Source organism: Dendropsophus ebraccatus, chromosome 13 (assembly GCF_027789765.1).
Source record: "Dendropsophus ebraccatus isolate aDenEbr1 chromosome 13, aDenEbr1.pat, whole genome shotgun sequence".
NCBI lineage: Eukaryota > Metazoa > Chordata > Amphibia > Anura > Hylidae > Dendropsophus > Dendropsophus ebraccatus.
In genome coordinates, this window is record NC_091466.1 from 43,534,193 (window position 1) to 43,551,501 (window position 17,309).

At 40.8% G+C, this 17,309-nt stretch overlaps 1 protein-coding gene across 4 annotated transcripts in view; it reads right to left on the bottom strand.

The window, feature by feature from the left end:
- The window catches only part of SYNE2 (spectrin repeat containing nuclear envelope protein 2), a 225,701-nt gene that overhangs the window by 134,681 nt on the left and 73,711 nt on the right, over positions 1-17,309 (bottom strand). For all 4 annotated transcript variants that reach the window (XM_069949162.1, XM_069949164.1, XM_069949163.1 and 1 more), the window contains exons 25-37: positions 15,841-15,901; positions 15,635-15,723; positions 15,187-15,310; positions 14,450-14,607; positions 14,131-14,278; positions 12,814-13,446; positions 11,217-11,785; positions 9,987-10,157; positions 8,462-8,612; positions 5,785-5,943; positions 3,249-3,410; positions 2,774-2,875; positions 1,535-1,690 (exon numbers count right to left, since the gene is read on the bottom strand). In XM_069949162.1, the coding sequence (XP_069805263.1) occupies positions 1,535-1,690; positions 2,774-2,875; positions 3,249-3,410; positions 5,785-5,943; positions 8,462-8,612; positions 9,987-10,157; positions 11,217-11,785; positions 12,814-13,446; positions 14,131-14,278; positions 14,450-14,607; positions 15,187-15,310; positions 15,635-15,723; positions 15,841-15,901 (2,683 nt within the window). The remainder of the gene's footprint in view (positions 1-1,534; positions 1,691-2,773; positions 2,876-3,248; positions 3,411-5,784; positions 5,944-8,461; positions 8,613-9,986; positions 10,158-11,216; positions 11,786-12,813; positions 13,447-14,130; positions 14,279-14,449; positions 14,608-15,186; positions 15,311-15,634; positions 15,724-15,840; positions 15,902-17,309) is intronic.

Genomic DNA, 17,309 nt, shown 5'->3' on the forward strand with positions numbered 1-17,309 from the left:
ACAGCATGAAGAATGGGAAAGCGTCCCCTTAGAGATACGGCATGGAGAGCAGGTATAATGCTTAATGCTTTTGTTTGTATAGCACCAACTGTTTCCGCAGCACTTTACATAGTTTGTCAGTTTTGTCCGGTACTCAATAATAGACAGGCGTCATGGCGCACTGCGCGCGAACTTGGCAACGGTTCAAGAAAAGAACCGCGGCACTGGCTTTCCTGTGCCGGCACCATTCTATCCATGCGCAAAAAGTGTGTACAGAATGTATTATAATGAATTTCAGGGTGTCCAGTATGTCATGTAATGAATTTTAAAAGGCAAGTGTATGTAATGATAATTCTCAGGACACACTGTATAGTGTGTATCATAAAGAATTTGATGGGGCAGCTGTATCTAATACATTTTATGGGGGCATGGTGTGTATTATAATTAATTTCTCGGTGTACACTGTCTGACTCTGTTCTGTTAGGTGTTATGGTGCGTTTACACACTCAGAATATCTGACAGATTTTTTAAGCCAAAGCCAGGAATGGATTTGAAAAGAGGAGAAATCTCAGACTTTCCTTTATGACCTGTTCTCTGTTTATAGTCTGCTCCTGGCTTTGGGTTCAGATAAATCTGTCTGTGTAAACGCACCATAATGGGTTTTTTTTAGAAAGAAAATGTCCAGACCATTAAAACAATAAAAGTCAAGACAGAACCCAGCAGATCCATCAGCCACACATGTTCATTGAGGCCAGCACTGCCATTATGGATTCTGTTGCAATGGAAGCCATCACAGTGGTTTGATCATAGCCTTCTCTTTCTTTCACAACAAAATGTAGAGAAGGATACTCAAAGCATGTTAAAGAGTCACTGTCGTTTTTTTTTTTGTTTTTTTTGCAGAAATCAATAGCCCAGGCGATTTTAAGAAACTTTGTAATTGGGTTTATTAGCCAAATATGCCATTATCTGCATTTAAAAAGCCTTATCCCAGGTCCCCCTCCCTCCTCTTTTCCATCCACTGCAAAAAAAAATCTGGAAATTGGGAAATTGTGACTTGTTGCATCAGACGTACCCAGTCTGTTCTAGGGAGGGGGGAGGAGGGAGTTAGCCAACAGCAGAAAGCAGATAACAGAGGATTACAGGCACAGAGCTGGGTGACAGCTGTAATCAGAGCTCAGAGAAGTTAGTGGTGACTGTCAGAGGAGATAAAGGGTGAGGTATTTGTAGATTAACTCTTTGTTGTCCTGTTTTGGTCTTTTATTTAGCTCTCTCCATAGGAGAACAATGAAGACAGGGGGGAGAGCTTCAAACTGCTTTTTCAAAATGCATTTTTTGGCTAATAAACCTAATTGCAAAGTTTCTTAAAATCGCCTGTACTATTGATTTCTGCAAAAAAAAAAAAAAAAAATTTCACGACAGTGACACTTTAAGAAAACAGATTCCTCAACAGGATACGGTGAAGCTGTGATTTCAGTGTCGGCTGGAATCGAATTTGCTCTATGAAAAGAGATCTAGAATATTAGTTCATGTCTATAGTCACTGATCCAGGATCTACCTCATTTCCTGTAATCTGTGGAAACTGTTTAGCATCCGAACAGCTATCCGGTGAGTCAGAAGCTGCAGCCACCAGTGACTTATCCTCATTTTCCGACTTCTCTGACACAATTGTAGATATTACAGCGATTTTATTCACCAGAGAGGTCTTTATTACCTGAACAATACAGTATAAAAAGGTTGGTTCAATTACCGTGTACATATACAGTATGTTAAACATCATTATTACTATTGCTACAATAAAGATGCATTCCAGGCAAAATTGATATACTGTGCTAGGGCCTGGACCAGAGATAACTATTTATATATATATATATATATATATATATATATATATATATATAAATATATATATATATATATATATATAAATAAATATATATATAATTTGTTTATACACTGTTTCCTAACCTGTGCCTCTCCAGCTGTTGCAAAACTATAACTCCTATAATCCTGTGCCATGATAGCAGTTTTAGCAATTTTAGATTTGCAAGAGCTAAAGAGCCACCAGGTGAGATACACTGGCTTAAAGTGTTCATATAAATATATACTTAGATGTTGATCAACATCATTGTTGTCATTTTTTAGAATTGTGTAAAAAAAATTGTGAATGGCTTTATTCAAGAATGTGCAGTTAAACATAACTATATGACTATAATTAAACTTGGCCTATTGCTTGTAGTAACACCACTATACTGTAGGTGTCAGTGTTGCACATACAGTCGTGTATCTAATAGCTTCTCCTTATTAGGACATCTAAGGTTTTGGGTGAATTCACAAGCAACAGATTTCTTCCAAAAATGTCTTCATCTTTCCCATTCATCTGAAAGATCCCCAATTAGATGACTGGAACTGCTCAGCACTCCATGTGAATTGTACAGCTGGTAGCCAAGGTACTGCATAGCAGGAGAAAACATGGAAGAGGATACAGAGATACACCAGCACTGCAGGCCCTGCATTCTCAGGAGCAGTGGGGATTACAGAGGTTGAATCCCTACAATCCCCCACAATGAAGTAATGGCATATGCTAGTGACATCCTTTGGCTAGGTTCAAACAACGTCTTTTTTTGGCTGTTCCGTGGCTGTCTGTTTGGACGTCTGTCATTTTAAGGTCAAATAACGTCCGTGATTCCAAAATAACGGACATTATTTGGCCTCAAAATGACAGACAGATGTGAATTTTATATATATATATATATATATATATATATTATATATATATATATATATTTTTTTTTACCTGTAATTCAAAAGGAAGTTCATCAGTTTGTAAAAGTTTTTGTATTTCTGCAGATTTCTTGCTGAGTTCCTCTATAAGTTCCTCTTGATGCTGAAGCTCGGTCTAAAGCAAAGCAAATAATTATCACGTTAGTTTATTTTTTTTTTTAACAACAGAGAATGTTATAAATATACTGACCACTTATCCTTTAGATAGGTCAGCAATATGTGACCCATCATTTGATATGGTTTTTAACATGATATGGGTCTGCCTTATTAATAAGGTAAATCTATTAGTAAATGAGCCAAGGGCAACTATACCAGGTCGTCCATACATCCAGAGCTATGACCCAATACATCCTAGGGAGATACTGGACACAAGGTATCCTACTTTTTACACCAGGACTTTTTACTTACAATATACAAAGTAAAAAACAAACAATGATGAGTTATTATGAACCATTACTCTAACCATTAGGCCGCTCTTACACACTTACTTGCAGCAATCGCAGCTCGTCACTTGTGTGGCTTACACTTTCCAACAACTTGATTTTTCCTTCTGTCCAAGGCTCCACCTCTTGCGAGAGATGAAGGACTCTGTTCCACAAGCTGACTGCACTTTTTATGTTTTCATGATGGCTGTCCAGTTTTTCACATACCTGTAAGGAAATTCCACAATGTTGAATAGAGACACCATTACACCACCACTTGAAATCTCCAGCACACCTGTAATTTTCAGAAAAAGAGGAGGGGTGCGCAGCTGTCTACATCCAGGTTCTGGATGACCCACAAAAGAACTGCACAAGGAAGAGAGCTATGGTCTATAATGTATATTTTAGGTAAGAGGTCATCTATTCCCTACTGACTATATCTTTGTGGAACAGATCACAGAACACAGATAATGGGGGTTCTGACCACACAAAGAGAAGGAGAGGTTCTTTGATTTTTCTCTTAGAATTTAGAAGAGGGAAGGTAGACAACCACAAAGATGCAACTTCTGAACTTAGCTTTTAGAAGATACACTCTAAGGCTATCGTATCTTTTCATCTAATAACGGTCGTTGTTGCAGATTGCAGTTATTAAATAAAAAAATACATTGCATTGATTTCAATGGAATCCCAGCTGGAGTGTGTATACACTCTGTATACACTCCGGCCAGGATTCCTTGTGGCCCCAGAGAAAACAGGTATGTCAGTTTTGTGCAGCCACACAAGACTGACAAAGCAGACAATGTAAACTGCGGCTCTGGCTGCACTTTACATTGTCGGCTATGGTGAATTGGAATGCGGGGGCACCCTTTTGCGCCCACATTCCAATTCAAAAGAAATAAAGTTTGTCCGGCAGGTACTGCAGTGCCGGCTGCAATGAACTTCACTGACAGCGGCCATTCTGTGACATGGCTGTGTCACAAAACGGCCGCTGTCATACATAGTGTGAACCCGGCCTAATACAACCAAAGAAATTAAAAAGCCAGAGTCTACAAGTCTACAAATATATCCAATCAGATCCAACAGAAATTATGACATTCTCCACTGAATGCCATATGCATAATATGGAGGCATTTCTTCTCGTAAAGAACACCTAGGAGTCTCTATGGCTATACACAGTCCATGTGGCTCAGGTACTCTTAGTGCAAGGATGTGCACAAGCACTTATTGAGTATTAAGAAAGAAGGAAACAAAATTTTGCAGCCAAAATGAATTCAATGGATGCCTCAATGCTATTGCCAGTAGTCATTTATCTATCATCAACAAGAGGCTACGTTGATGTCCATGCATGACCGTTGCTCAGCCAAGTATGAATGTGTATCCTTAGGAGAGGGGAAAAAAAGCCACTGCCAGACTCTTCTGGCAGCAGCTCATCACTCCAAAAACAAAAGAATAAAGTAGCTGAAATCCGATTATCCATACACATTCGATGGTTGGCTGGTCCCACTATTGGCCAATACTTGTATACCCAGTAAGACTAATATTACAGGATGTATTCATCTTGATGAGTTCATGAGTCATGTTGCTGTCTAACAAATACTACTCAGAACATGCAAGGCCGGATGATCTACAAGAATGGGAAGTAGCTGTATAAAAGGAGCATTGTCTCATATTTGAATGGTAGTTCAAGAAAACATGACATGTGTGGCGCTGCACGTTCTCAAGTGAATAATGGGTAACCTAATGCCATACTAGATTATTTTACATTGTTAAAATGTACCTAAACTTTCAAGTTGTGATCAGTGGGGGGTCAGGATGCTGCTAGAATGAGGAACTTAGCCGAGCACTATGTCTCTTAGGCTATGTTCAGACTACGTAAAAACACGGCCGTTGTTGCCATCAGCAACAACGGCCGTACTTTGTACGCCTGAGAACACTGCCTACATTTCTATTGGATCCTGGCTGGAGCGTATACACATCGTATACACTCCGGCCGGGATCCCATGCGGACCCGCAAATAACTGACATGTCAGTTTTCTGCAGCCGCAATTCAGTGAATTGCGGCTGCAGAAACTCATGTGAGTTCACACAATGAAGCAAGCGGCTCCATTGTGTGCTGTGGAAGGTTCTGATGCGCGCGCGCGCTGATGCGCCCGCATCAGAACACTGCGGCAAGAAAGATCATCCGTCCGGAACGGCTGGTCGTTCACGTAGTGTGAACATAGCCTTAGTTTTCAAGTCCCTTTTGTCAGAAAACCAAATTCATATGATTATAGACACCATGACAGTATGTAGCTCTATGAGAAAATCAGGGCATCTGTACTCAGAAAAACGGAGCAGAAATGAAGAGACAAAGTGCTTGAGCTTCTGTACCTTTGTTCTTCGATTGCCAGGAGTTTCAGCACCCAGACCTCCACCAATCACAACTACGACATGTCAAAAAATTGTATAAAAAGCTAGATAGACTTCTGTATATTCTCAACATATTTATAGTTCAAGGGAAAACAACAAGTGTGTCAGTAAGTGGATAGTTCTGGGTGTGCAATCGTACTAGTTTTAAGAAATGTTTTTTGTATTTTTTTTAAATTGCCAGGAAAATACCTACATCTAACCACTTGTCGATGAGCATGTTGGCTTCCACTTGGAATGGTGCATCTTCAAACTTTTTTATCTTACTGATCTGAGACTGCAACTTTTTGCATATGGTGCTGATCTCTTCAGCATTCCCAGACTGATCCTCAATCTCCTGTTTCAATTCCTGAACCTGCAATAGAATGTAGGAAATAAACAATTTGCGCTGGTTTGATGGGGAAGAAAAAACAAGGAAACAAGAAAATGACTATAGGAAATTTTTTTAAAATGGTCCAAACTTAAAATGAGCAGCTGCGGCCATTCGTGATTCTTCTTTAAGTAGACAGAGACACCTAGTGTCAAATTTTGGATAGGCTTAATAGGTTTGTAAATGGAGTTCATATGACAGAATTATTAGATACATATCGTGAGATTTATTAATACTGGGACAATGTGTGGCCCAATCATCAACAAGACTCCATACATTTATATAATAGACATGCCTGCTACACTAAGCCAAGTATGCATACAGGTGGGGCGGGGGTTCTTGTTGGCTGACAACATTTAGTTGAACAACCCACACTACAGCCAGAATTATTATTAATTTTAATCAATAAATCACAAAGCTTATTATTGTTTTGTTACTCTACTGTATTACCTAGAAGAGCAAAATCATTATAGATTACAAGTACTTAACCCTACCAGAAGTATACTGATACAACTTTCTTAAGAACTTTATGATGGTCACCGGCACCCTTTGCTATAGCCACATTATTGTTGCTTTGAAGTGTCCACCATACTTAAAGGGGAAACCTTGGGACATAGTGGTATCACAGATGGGTACCCCTGCTTGGGACACCCTCTATGTCAGGGGTACTCAACAACTTTTAGTGAAGGTCCACTTACCGGGGTCTATAGTCAGGTGAAGGTCCGAGCTGAAGATCGTTTCACAAACGTTCAACTATTTACATACAGAATTGCTGCTTATTAGCGGGAAAACTGGCATTTTCTCTTTCCCACCAGCCCTTTGATATAAGGTACAAAGGGTGTGACTGCCCTGGTAGTATATAGCCCCCCTGTTGCTCCCCTAGTAGTGTATAGCCCCCCTGTGCGCTCTCCCCCAGTAGTATATAGCCCCCTGTGCGCTCTCCCCCTGTAGTATATAGCCCCCTGTGAGTTTCCCCTGTAGTATATAGCCCCCTGTGAGCTCCCCCCAGTAGTATATAGCCCCCCTGTGCTCTTCCCCTGTAGTATATAGCCCTATAGCCCCCTGTGAGCTCCACTTAGTAGTATATAGCCCCCTGTGCTCTCCCCCTGTAGTATATAGCCCCATGTGAGCTCCCCCGAGTAGTATATAGCCCCCCTGTGAGCTCCCCCCAGTAGTATATAGCCCCCCTGTGCTCTCCCCCTGTAGTATATAGCCCCCCGTGCGCTCTCCCCCAGTAGTGTATAGCCCACTGTTGCTCCCCCAGTAGTATATAGCCCCCCCTGTGCACTCTCCCCCTGTAGTATATAGCCCCCTGTGAGCTCCCCCCCAGTAGTATATAGCACCCCTGTGCTCTCCCCCTGTAGTATATAGCCCCCTGTGAGGTCCCCCAGTAGTATATATAGGCCCCCTGTGCTCTCCCCCCTGTGATCTCCCCCCAGTAGTATATAGCCCCCTGTGATCTCCCCCCAGTAGTATATAGCCCCCTGTGATCTCCCTCCAGTAGTATATAGCCCCCTGTGAGGTCCCCCAGTAGTATATAGGCCCCCTGTGCTCTCCCCCCAGTAGTATATAGCCCCCCTGTGCTCTCCCACAGTAGTATATAGCCCCCTGTGATCTCCCCCCAGTAGTATACAGCCCCCTGTGCTCTCCCCCTTTAGTATATAGCCCCCTGTGAGGTCCCCCCAGTAGTATATAGGCCCCCTGTGCTCTCCCCCCCCAGTAGTATATAGCCCCCCTGTGCTCTCCCACAGTAGTATATAGCCCCCTGTGATCTCCCCCCAGTAGTATACAGCCCCCTGTGCTCTCCCCCTGTAGAATATAGCCCCCCTGTGCGCTCTACCCTTATAGATGGCCCCCAGACAAAAAAAAAAACAAAAAACAAACCCCAACTCACCTAGCACCTCGCTCCCCCGCTGCGCCTGTCTTCTCTTCTCCAGTCGGTCCGGCCCCCGGCTGATACGCGCTCTGTAGGGATGTCCCGGGGATTCCCCAGCAGAGCGCGCACCACTGACCTCAGTGTACGCCGCCGGCCTGCACTTCCGGTAGAGCAGGCCGACGGCATACACTGAGGCCAGTGGTGCGCGCTCTGCTGGGGAATCCCCGGGACATCCCTACAGAGCGCGTATCAGCCGAGGGCCGGACCAACACTGCCCCCAGCCCCACAGGCGTACTGCAACCAAAGGACAGTACACCTAGGGGGCAGGAGGCAGTGCGGTGGGGAGCGGGACCTCCTAACTTTCCCGGAACGGAACGGATTCGGGACGGTTAGGAAGTCTGACCAGGGGTCCGGACAGCTGGCCTCCGCGGTCCGAACGGTTGAGGACCCCTGCTCTATGTCCTGTAACAAAATGCTGCTTTGTAAGTGTGCTGTCAGTTCTGGTGAACCCAGAGTGTCCTTATGGTCCTGGCACCCCTACTAGTGTCTAATAAGCGACCACATCACTGATTAGTTAAAAGCAAAATTATATATAAATACTTGTAATAAGACTGGTAATAAAACTACCTTCATCATTAGTTTATGGAGTTTGTCTTTTCCAATGTAGGATGACTGATGGGAAATGGTGGTCTCTGCTTTCTGAACCAGAGTTGTCAGTGTTGTCCTGTAATGGTGGAACTTGCGAAGGAGTTCGATTATCACTTCACATTGCTCTTTGCTGGAAAAGAAAAACATTTCTTTTGAATATATGACATAAAACTAAAGTACAAAGCTATCCTATAAAACATACTGTACGAATACTTTTACCCTAAGGCCCCGTTCAAAAGCTATATAACAGCTGCCGTTCTGTGACACGGCCGTGTCACAGAACAGCCGCTGTCTGTGAAGTTCGCCATCGGCCGGTACTGCAGTATTGGCCAGATAAACATCACTTTCTTAAAATTGGAATACGGGCACATTCGGCTGTTCTAATTAACTATAGCACACAATGTAAGGTGCGGCTGGAGCTGCACTTAACATTGCCTGAGCAGTCAATTTTGTGCGGCCACTATTCAATGAATAGCGTCCTCACAAAATTGACAAACAGTATCACAGAGTGTATACACTCCAACCTGGATTCCACAGTAAATAAAGAAACTGGCCGCTGTTATTAAACAACAGCTGTTGTTGCAAACCTGCAGCAACGGCCATTGTTTAATGACACTATACGTTGTGTGAACATAGTCTAAGAAAACACAGCAATCGCTGAGCTCAGGAAGACCAGTGGGACTTAAGGGGCTACGTATCAGGGTGGTTTGGTGATCTCCCCACTGGGAGTCACCCCCTTGGCAATAGGCTTTCCTCCCCTGGAGGGATATCTGGCTATTCCTGTGTTTTGAGACTTGTAACTGAGGCTCCACAGAGCCCTCTTTTGCATATGTGAATATAGTCTAATAATGTATGTCTCTAAAAGATCAAGTCTCAATAAGATGCAGCTATGGACATCTTTAAAGGCCCCTATGCACATTAAATAAATGCTGCCTGAAGCAGGCAATTTTGGCGGGACCAGCTAACTGTATGGGTCCTCCTGACACCGCCAACATATAATGTAGAAAGCAAAAAGTACTATAGCACTCCTCCTTAAAGACTATCCAGTCTAAAAATAATGAAAAAACTTTGTAAATTAAAGATGCAACAGTTACCAACCCAGGTGTCCAGGCAGGGTCAAAAACAGTCCAAGTATCAAAAGGGTAACAGCATCTCACAAGGCGGAGGTAGATAAAAGGTAAGTTATTTATTCCAGCATGGCACAGATACAACGTTTCAACCGCAATGGTCTTTTTCAAGTATACTTGAAAAAGACCATTGCGGATGAAACGTTGTATCTGTGCCATGCTGGAATAAATAACTTACCTTTTATCTACCTCCGCCTTGTGAGATGCTGTTACCCTTTTGATACTTGAACATATAATGTAGGGTAGACATGTTGGATTTCAGGTGCCCAATACTTTTGTTTTCAGAGCGAAAAGACTTCACGTGTATGGTGAGAATGGGAGAGAAACGTTCAGTCTGCAGCTACTAAAGGTGGACGGATGGACATATAACCCCTTACCTGTGGGCCAGGTACTGCGTTGTGTCCTCCCACAATTCCACACACTCCTCATAGCCTGTTAAATCTTTCCTTTGTGAGGTGTGAAGAACTTCTTTAAAGGCATCAGCTATGGATTTGATCTCTTTGTCAAATGTCTCCAATGTTTTCTCCAATGTTATTAAAGACTTCATTCTAACAAAAAAAACAGATAAAATGAGCAGAATATATAAACATTAAAGACTAAATCATGCAGAGCTTGTCCAGTTATAAGAAAAAGACCAACATACTTGACTTGGGAACTATGATAACATTAGAGGCCACTGCAATAGTAATACTATTAAATAATGTTGTGTCCTGCATAGTTTGTAAGTACATTATTGGGGGACTCCTTGTTCCAGATAGGTAGTGGCCTCCAGACTGTAGACGTTTCCAGGCTCTTTATGGAGCAGCTCTAACACTAATATGAATTTATGACCAGAAAGCCTCTTTGACCACTGTAAATTCAATACTCTGATAGAAACAAGATTTTCTTTACACAGTCCCTATACTCTTTGGCTGAAGAAGCGGTGCCATCACTGCTGTTTACACCATTTTGAAAGACTACTTGTATGGTAAGATCTAGTTGGTATGTGCAAGGATCAGTGAGTCCCTGTCCTAAAACAGGTCCTAGGGCTCACAAAAATAACAAAACCTCTTCAGGACTTGTTAGATTTTTAGACAGCTATTAGATGGCATTATTATTATTGGTAATCATTAAAGTGGTATTTCCATCTTAGGCATTGATTGCATTACTACAGGATAGGCCATGAACACCTGACCGCTGGTACTGTTTGCTAAGTTCTTCCTGTTAAGGTCCCCATCCACATTAGACATGTATTGGCCAATCCCATTGATTTCAGAAGGTCTGGCCAACCATCTAACATGTACTGTCACCTGACAAGTCTGGCAGCAGTATATCCCTGCTTTTTGTATGCAGAATACTTTTACATTCGGCTGAGTGGTCATGTGAGTGCAAAGACTGGGAGATATGGTTGTCAATCAATGTACTGTTTGTCTTTAGCTCCCAAAGACTAATAGCAGACCCTCATTCTCACAATAAGTAAGGGTCCTGACAGAAAGAGATTGCATTACTGGCACTAAATACAAAGCAAAATACAGATCACCTTTGCCAAGCCATACTCAGATATTCTGATCCTGTATCTCTATGAAAGCTATATATGATAGAGCTACATTATACATGTTACGACTTACCTCTGCTGTACAGCATGAATAGTTGGGTCTTTAAGGCCAACTTGATCAATTTGATTCTGAATCTCTTCAATATCTTTACAAAAGTCCTTCACACGTTGGTTCAGTTGTTCAAGGGTCACTGTCTCTTGAAGGTTCTGAATCTCTCTCTGGACGGCTTGCTGGGCACTTTCTAACATCTCAAAGAAACCACTTATCATTTTCTTGCATGAAGTTTCCCCTCTATTTTCTGGATCTTCTAGAACAATCCCAGCAGCTTGCATACTGTCATCGAGCTTCTCAGCTTCTTGGCCCAGAAGATAGATGTCCTTTTCTAAAGACTCAAGGCTCAGCTGCTTCTCCTGCAGGGTGGTCCTGTCCATACCCGGCATTGGGAATCCAGCCTCAATTGACATTTTTGTTGCTTTTAGAGTAGATAGAAATACTCCTAAGGATTTGAGAGTTGTCTCTCGTTGCATAATTGCTTCATTTGTTGCTTGAAGCTCGGTCTTATATTGCGAGATTGGTTCGGTGGATAATGCATCCAGACTGTCCAGTTGCTGGATCTCTGTTTCAAATGTATTCTTCACATCCTGGAAAGGGAAAAGCAAAAAATGTGTAACTTTTTTAGATTAATATTCCTGTTTAGTTTTATGTTAGGAGATGATATTGAGTCTCATTATGCTTCATTCATACAAAGCCCATGACACAATGACTTACAGGGTCCTCTGAACAATGGTACAGAGGTCTTAGTCCAGCAACATGTAGGGAACCATATATGTATATTTGAGAAGGCAAAACAAGAGGTCCAGGTATTCTCACCTGAGGTACATCTATCACTGCAGGGGAATGTCTCTGAGGGTCCAGGGGGTCTAAGGAATAGGGTCTCAGAAAAAAAACATTCTTGGCAGACTCAGGATTAGAGAAAATGGAGAGTGCACTCACCCATAAAACGTCCTTTATTGCAGTCTTTAAATAGCTGTTTTGTGCAATCAATGCACTTGCTCTGACATCAAAGGAAGTGCATTGATTGCACGAAACAGCTGTCATGTTTGCTGAAGGTGCTAGCGTGTATTTAAAGACTGCAATAAGAGACATTTTATGGGTAAGTGCACTCTCCATTTTCTCTAATCGGGAGCCCACCTGAGGTTGGTATTCCTTATCCAGAGTATGCACAGGGTAGGGCATATCTAAGATAATGTGGGAGGTCTGACCACTGGGCCCTTCTGCCCATAACCTCGAGAACAAGGACCCTGAAATCACTGTTCTTAAGATCGCGGAGGCGCAACGGTCAGACCCCAATCTCTTAATTATACCCTATCTTGTGAATATTGTGCATACGACAAAGCAAAGAAGAAAGAGATCTGTCAAAACCAGAGGTGGCACCTGTGGATCTATATTTTGGAACTGTATACTTCTATTTTAATGTGAATGTGAATATAAAAAAAAAGTTTGTTGAATTTTATGGGAATGTGCCACCGAAATATATATATATATATATATATATATATATAATTTATTTTTTTTACTTTATTGCAATATCATGTACTATTATTATATGACTGCTGTATCAGATTACAAATGTACCTATAACCGTACACAATATACAGGAATACAGTACCTTTATCTCTTGCAATATTGTGTCTATCTTTGAAACGGTGAATTGCTCCATCCCAGGTTCTTGAGTTAATAAAGGAACCATATGGTCGGTTGATGAGGAATTATTTAACGTTCCATTTAATGCTTGGATCCCAGATGCTGATCTACTTTCCAAGTTTCTTAATTCTAGCAAAGTAGATTGTAATACAATTTCAATCTTTTCTGGGAATCCATCAATCATTTTCTGGCATGATGTTGGTTCTCCAGATTCTGGGTCCTCCAGGAAGATCTCGGCTGGTTCTAGACGTCTGTCGAGCTGTTCAGCGTCTCTTCTCAATCTGTGTACTTTTTGTTGTAGTTTTTCCAGGTTGCTCTGCTTCTGCAGTAGAGAGGATCTGTCATTGCTGATCATTCCAGCTTCAGCTTGGATGGCCAGCTTGGTTGCAGCAACAGAAGACAGAAATACCTCCAGTTCTTTCAGAAGAACTTCTCTTTCTTTCATGATCTCCTTTGTTGTTCGTAATTGAATTTTGTATTGCTGCACAACAGACTGAACAGCCTGCCCATCCACGGGGCTTGATGGGTCGACAACCTCGGGAGCCGATTCCAGATGATGACATTGTTGAATCTGATCTTTGACTAAATGCTGCACCTCCTATAGAAGAAAACAATTATTAAATGGTGAGTCCAGTCATATCATATTATCTTTATGCTGATTGGCAACTGTTCTATATAACAATTCTACAGCATAGCCTTTTGTGTGTTTAATGCAATTTGTGTAGTTTTACTTGGAGTATGTATTAGGTCATTATGGTCATACAATTAATTATAGACTAAACAATAATTGTGTCAGGTTTATGTGATAAGATCACAGAAATTTTACCCTTCTAAAACCTAAAGGAAAAAACTATTGATAGCCTATCCACAAGACAGGTCCAATCCTAGTCGAGACATACATACCATCATCGCGAACCTGCTAATCCCTAAATATTGTTCTACAAAGTGCCCTATATGAACTAAAAATGGCTACAAAAATTTGATAAAATTTGGCTGGCGTGTGTATATATGAGTGGGTCTTCCTCCTGTTGCAGGCCTTGATTTGTTCCTCAGCATTTCTTTCATATACTATGTCACACATCTCTTATGTTGTATACTATACACTGTTTAGTGGTGTTTTTCTATCCTTCAGTTGCTGATGATAGACTTTTTACAACTTTTTGAACTTTTGTGATTTTTTTTAAATGCAAATTTCAAATAAATAAAACTTAAAAAAATAAATAAATAAATAGTTGAAGTTAATCTGGGTTTTTCCATTAACTAGGTACAAACACCTATTTACCTTCAGATCCTGGTAAACGGAGCCAATGCTTGAAATTGTGAACTGTTCTACTTCCTGGATCGGAGTCTGGCCATTAGATTCACATAAAAGAGACACTTCTTCCTCAATGGGAAGGAGGACATTTATTGTAATGCTCAGAGACTGTATTCTAAAAGAACAAACACATTAAAACAATTATACTCAGTACTGAACCATGCACACAATCTATATTCTTCTACACAGAAACAACCCCATTCATTGCATTATATTTCCCGGAGAATATGTAGGACTGCAGATATCGAAATCTCATGAACCGTCACAAGTATAATACTAAACTAACCTGCTTGTAATTTCCTCCAAAACCGATCCCAAGGAAGACTGCAGGGCATTTCTTTTCTCAGAAATGTCCTTCTTCTCAGCCCCATGCAGAAGCCTCTCTACTTTCTTTGATGTGGCTTCAAACTCCATCCAGCTTCTGTTTGCTTGATCCAGTAAAATCTAGAATTCAAGATGAACAGGGTTTTTCTAAATACAATAATAATTTAATAGGCATTTATAAGATATATCAATTAGGCTGGGTTCACACTGCGTTTTTGCAGTCCGTTTAACATGTCCGTTTTTAAATAGTTAATTTTAATGTACACAAAATTGTGGTCAACGTTTTTGTGTACGCTAAAAAATTTTTTAAAAAGCATCCGTTTAGATCCTTTTTTTTAAAAAATAATGGAAGTCAATGGAAAAACGGATCCAAACCGATTATAGACAACTGCATCCATTTTTTTTTTTTTTTTCGCAGACTGCAAACACGCAGTGAATGATCATCTATATCAGTGTACATGAAAAATTATAATATGTGTCACCTTTCTATTGTCCCTGTCTGAAGTGGAATATTAGCCAATCATCTGATATGTTAGGTTACTTATCATGCAACACTGCCAATATGTTGCCTATGATGAGTAATGTTGGGTTTGGGTTTTACATGTCTCTACAACATGTCAAAAGTTTTTTAAAGTGACAGGTACACTTTAAGATGGGAAGCAATTTGATCAATATGGCAAATTGAAGCTTCTGTTTTACCTGCAATTCGTGAAGTTTACTCTGAAGTTCCTTCACATCCTGAACTTCACTTGGACTTTCAGCAACCAGTCTGTCTCTGGATTTTTGTATTACTATTTCTAGGTCACTTTTCTCTGCATCATACCTATGGGGGAAAAGTAGAATGAAGTTATGTTATTTTACATTTCATGTAGGTGGGGTGTTACATTGTACATACAATGCCTCTATGGAGTACATCTGTGCAATATACTAGGACTACATACACAGTAAGTGTAAATAGGAGACAGATAGACAGATATGAAAGCCTTGAAATGTAACTACATATTAGTAGCCAAAACTAATGTGTCAACCATCTGTAAATGCTCAGGGTTCTTGCCTCTTATCATTAGGGTACTTGCTGGCTACTATAGACAGGAGCTACTTGCATACAACTGTGAAATGTTATCAGTATAACCATACTTCTGTTTACCTCTGTAGCAATATCTCTAAGGTTGAGCCATTTAGCTCAATATCTTCAGCCATATTTGTTTCTTGCAGCACATCGGCAGTCTTCCGTGCCTATGTCATAAACAGAATACAATAAGGAAGATTTCACATGGATACATACTGTATAAACAACCAATTGGTATCACCACATAGTGTCAGGGCGCTATATCCACTATCTTTATTCATTACCCTCTGTGTTCCATTAGATTTGTTGAGTTGCAACTTCATTCCTCGGTCAGCTGATGCAACACTGTAGATGACAAGGAGTAATACTATTTATTGACCAATTATACATCTCATACTGTATAATGCAATGTAATGACTTTACATTTGCCTATCGCATAAGAGAAATCCATAGCACTCCAAAAAGGGGTTGGATGCAAATCAATGGATTGGATGCGATCAGAACAGAACATAGAAAGGTTCCACCGATACGAGTGCATCACACTTTATTTTATTTGCATCTGATCTGCTTTTTGGAGTGCCAAGAATTTTTTCTATGTAAAACTAACATGGATTTTTGATATCCTTCCAAGGGGCTACAACCTTTGGACTGTAATGCTCAACTCACTATTGTTGAACTTGTAAATCAGCTATGAAGAATGGTCATTTAACAAACCAAGCTTCTACTTATATGTCAACAATCTAGCGTGACCTCCCCCAACCACATTCCTCAGACAATGAGTGATATGGGAAATGTCTCTAGAGACATTAGAAGTACAGCAGGTTATATTTAGAGCGGTACTTAGTGGGTTTTTCTGGTCTGAACAAACCTAGCTCAGAATACAGGACCCCTTTAGCAAGGCTGATCATTGGCGGAGGGATGCAGGGGTCATCTAAGACTATTAACACTTATTTTCCAGTTCAGTCTTCTTGATGTTTCGTGAATCACCTCTTATATAGAGTCAGCGGCCTATGTACATGGAGTCATCTAATGGGTACACAAAAGGTTGACATTTTCCCTACAGGCGACCTAATATCTACTAGGAGATATTTCCATTTTAGGAAGTTATCACTTATACATAGGTCAGAAATAATATTTTGGTGACAGGTATAAAATGTGTGATGGCTAACGTAAAGGGGTACTCCCATGTCAGAAAGTTATCCCCTATCCATGAGCCAGTCATAGAAAGATAGCTGTTGACTAAAATCCCCCAAATGATCCTGAGGACAGGGAGAAAAAAGTCCCTGCAATCTGTGTGTGGCATCAGCCTCTATCTATTTTCTATAGGGCTTCCAAGCATTGTCAAGCTCAGTTGTTCAGAAACCCTTAGAAAATGAATGGAGCATCTTTTAGGACGGCCGTTGTAAAAGATGTCCGTCAAACGGGCAAAAAAAAAAAAAATAACATAAAACCACGCCCCATCCAAGTAAAAAAAAAAAAAGTCTCAACTGGTGTAAACTACCCAAAAATACCACAAACTGCATTTTATTACCGGTGGCTGTAGTAGTTGTATGCCACCCTAGGGAGTTCTGAAAAACATGGATACAACCTATGGCTGTGTTTTCTATGTTTTCCAGGCAGCCTTGGGGTCGCATCCAACTTCTGCAGCCATCAGTAATCAAATTCTGTATACTCTGGTTCGGATGAGCTCTTTATCATGTCTATATATATATATATAGTGAAGCATATACCAAAGCTATATAGACGAAAACCA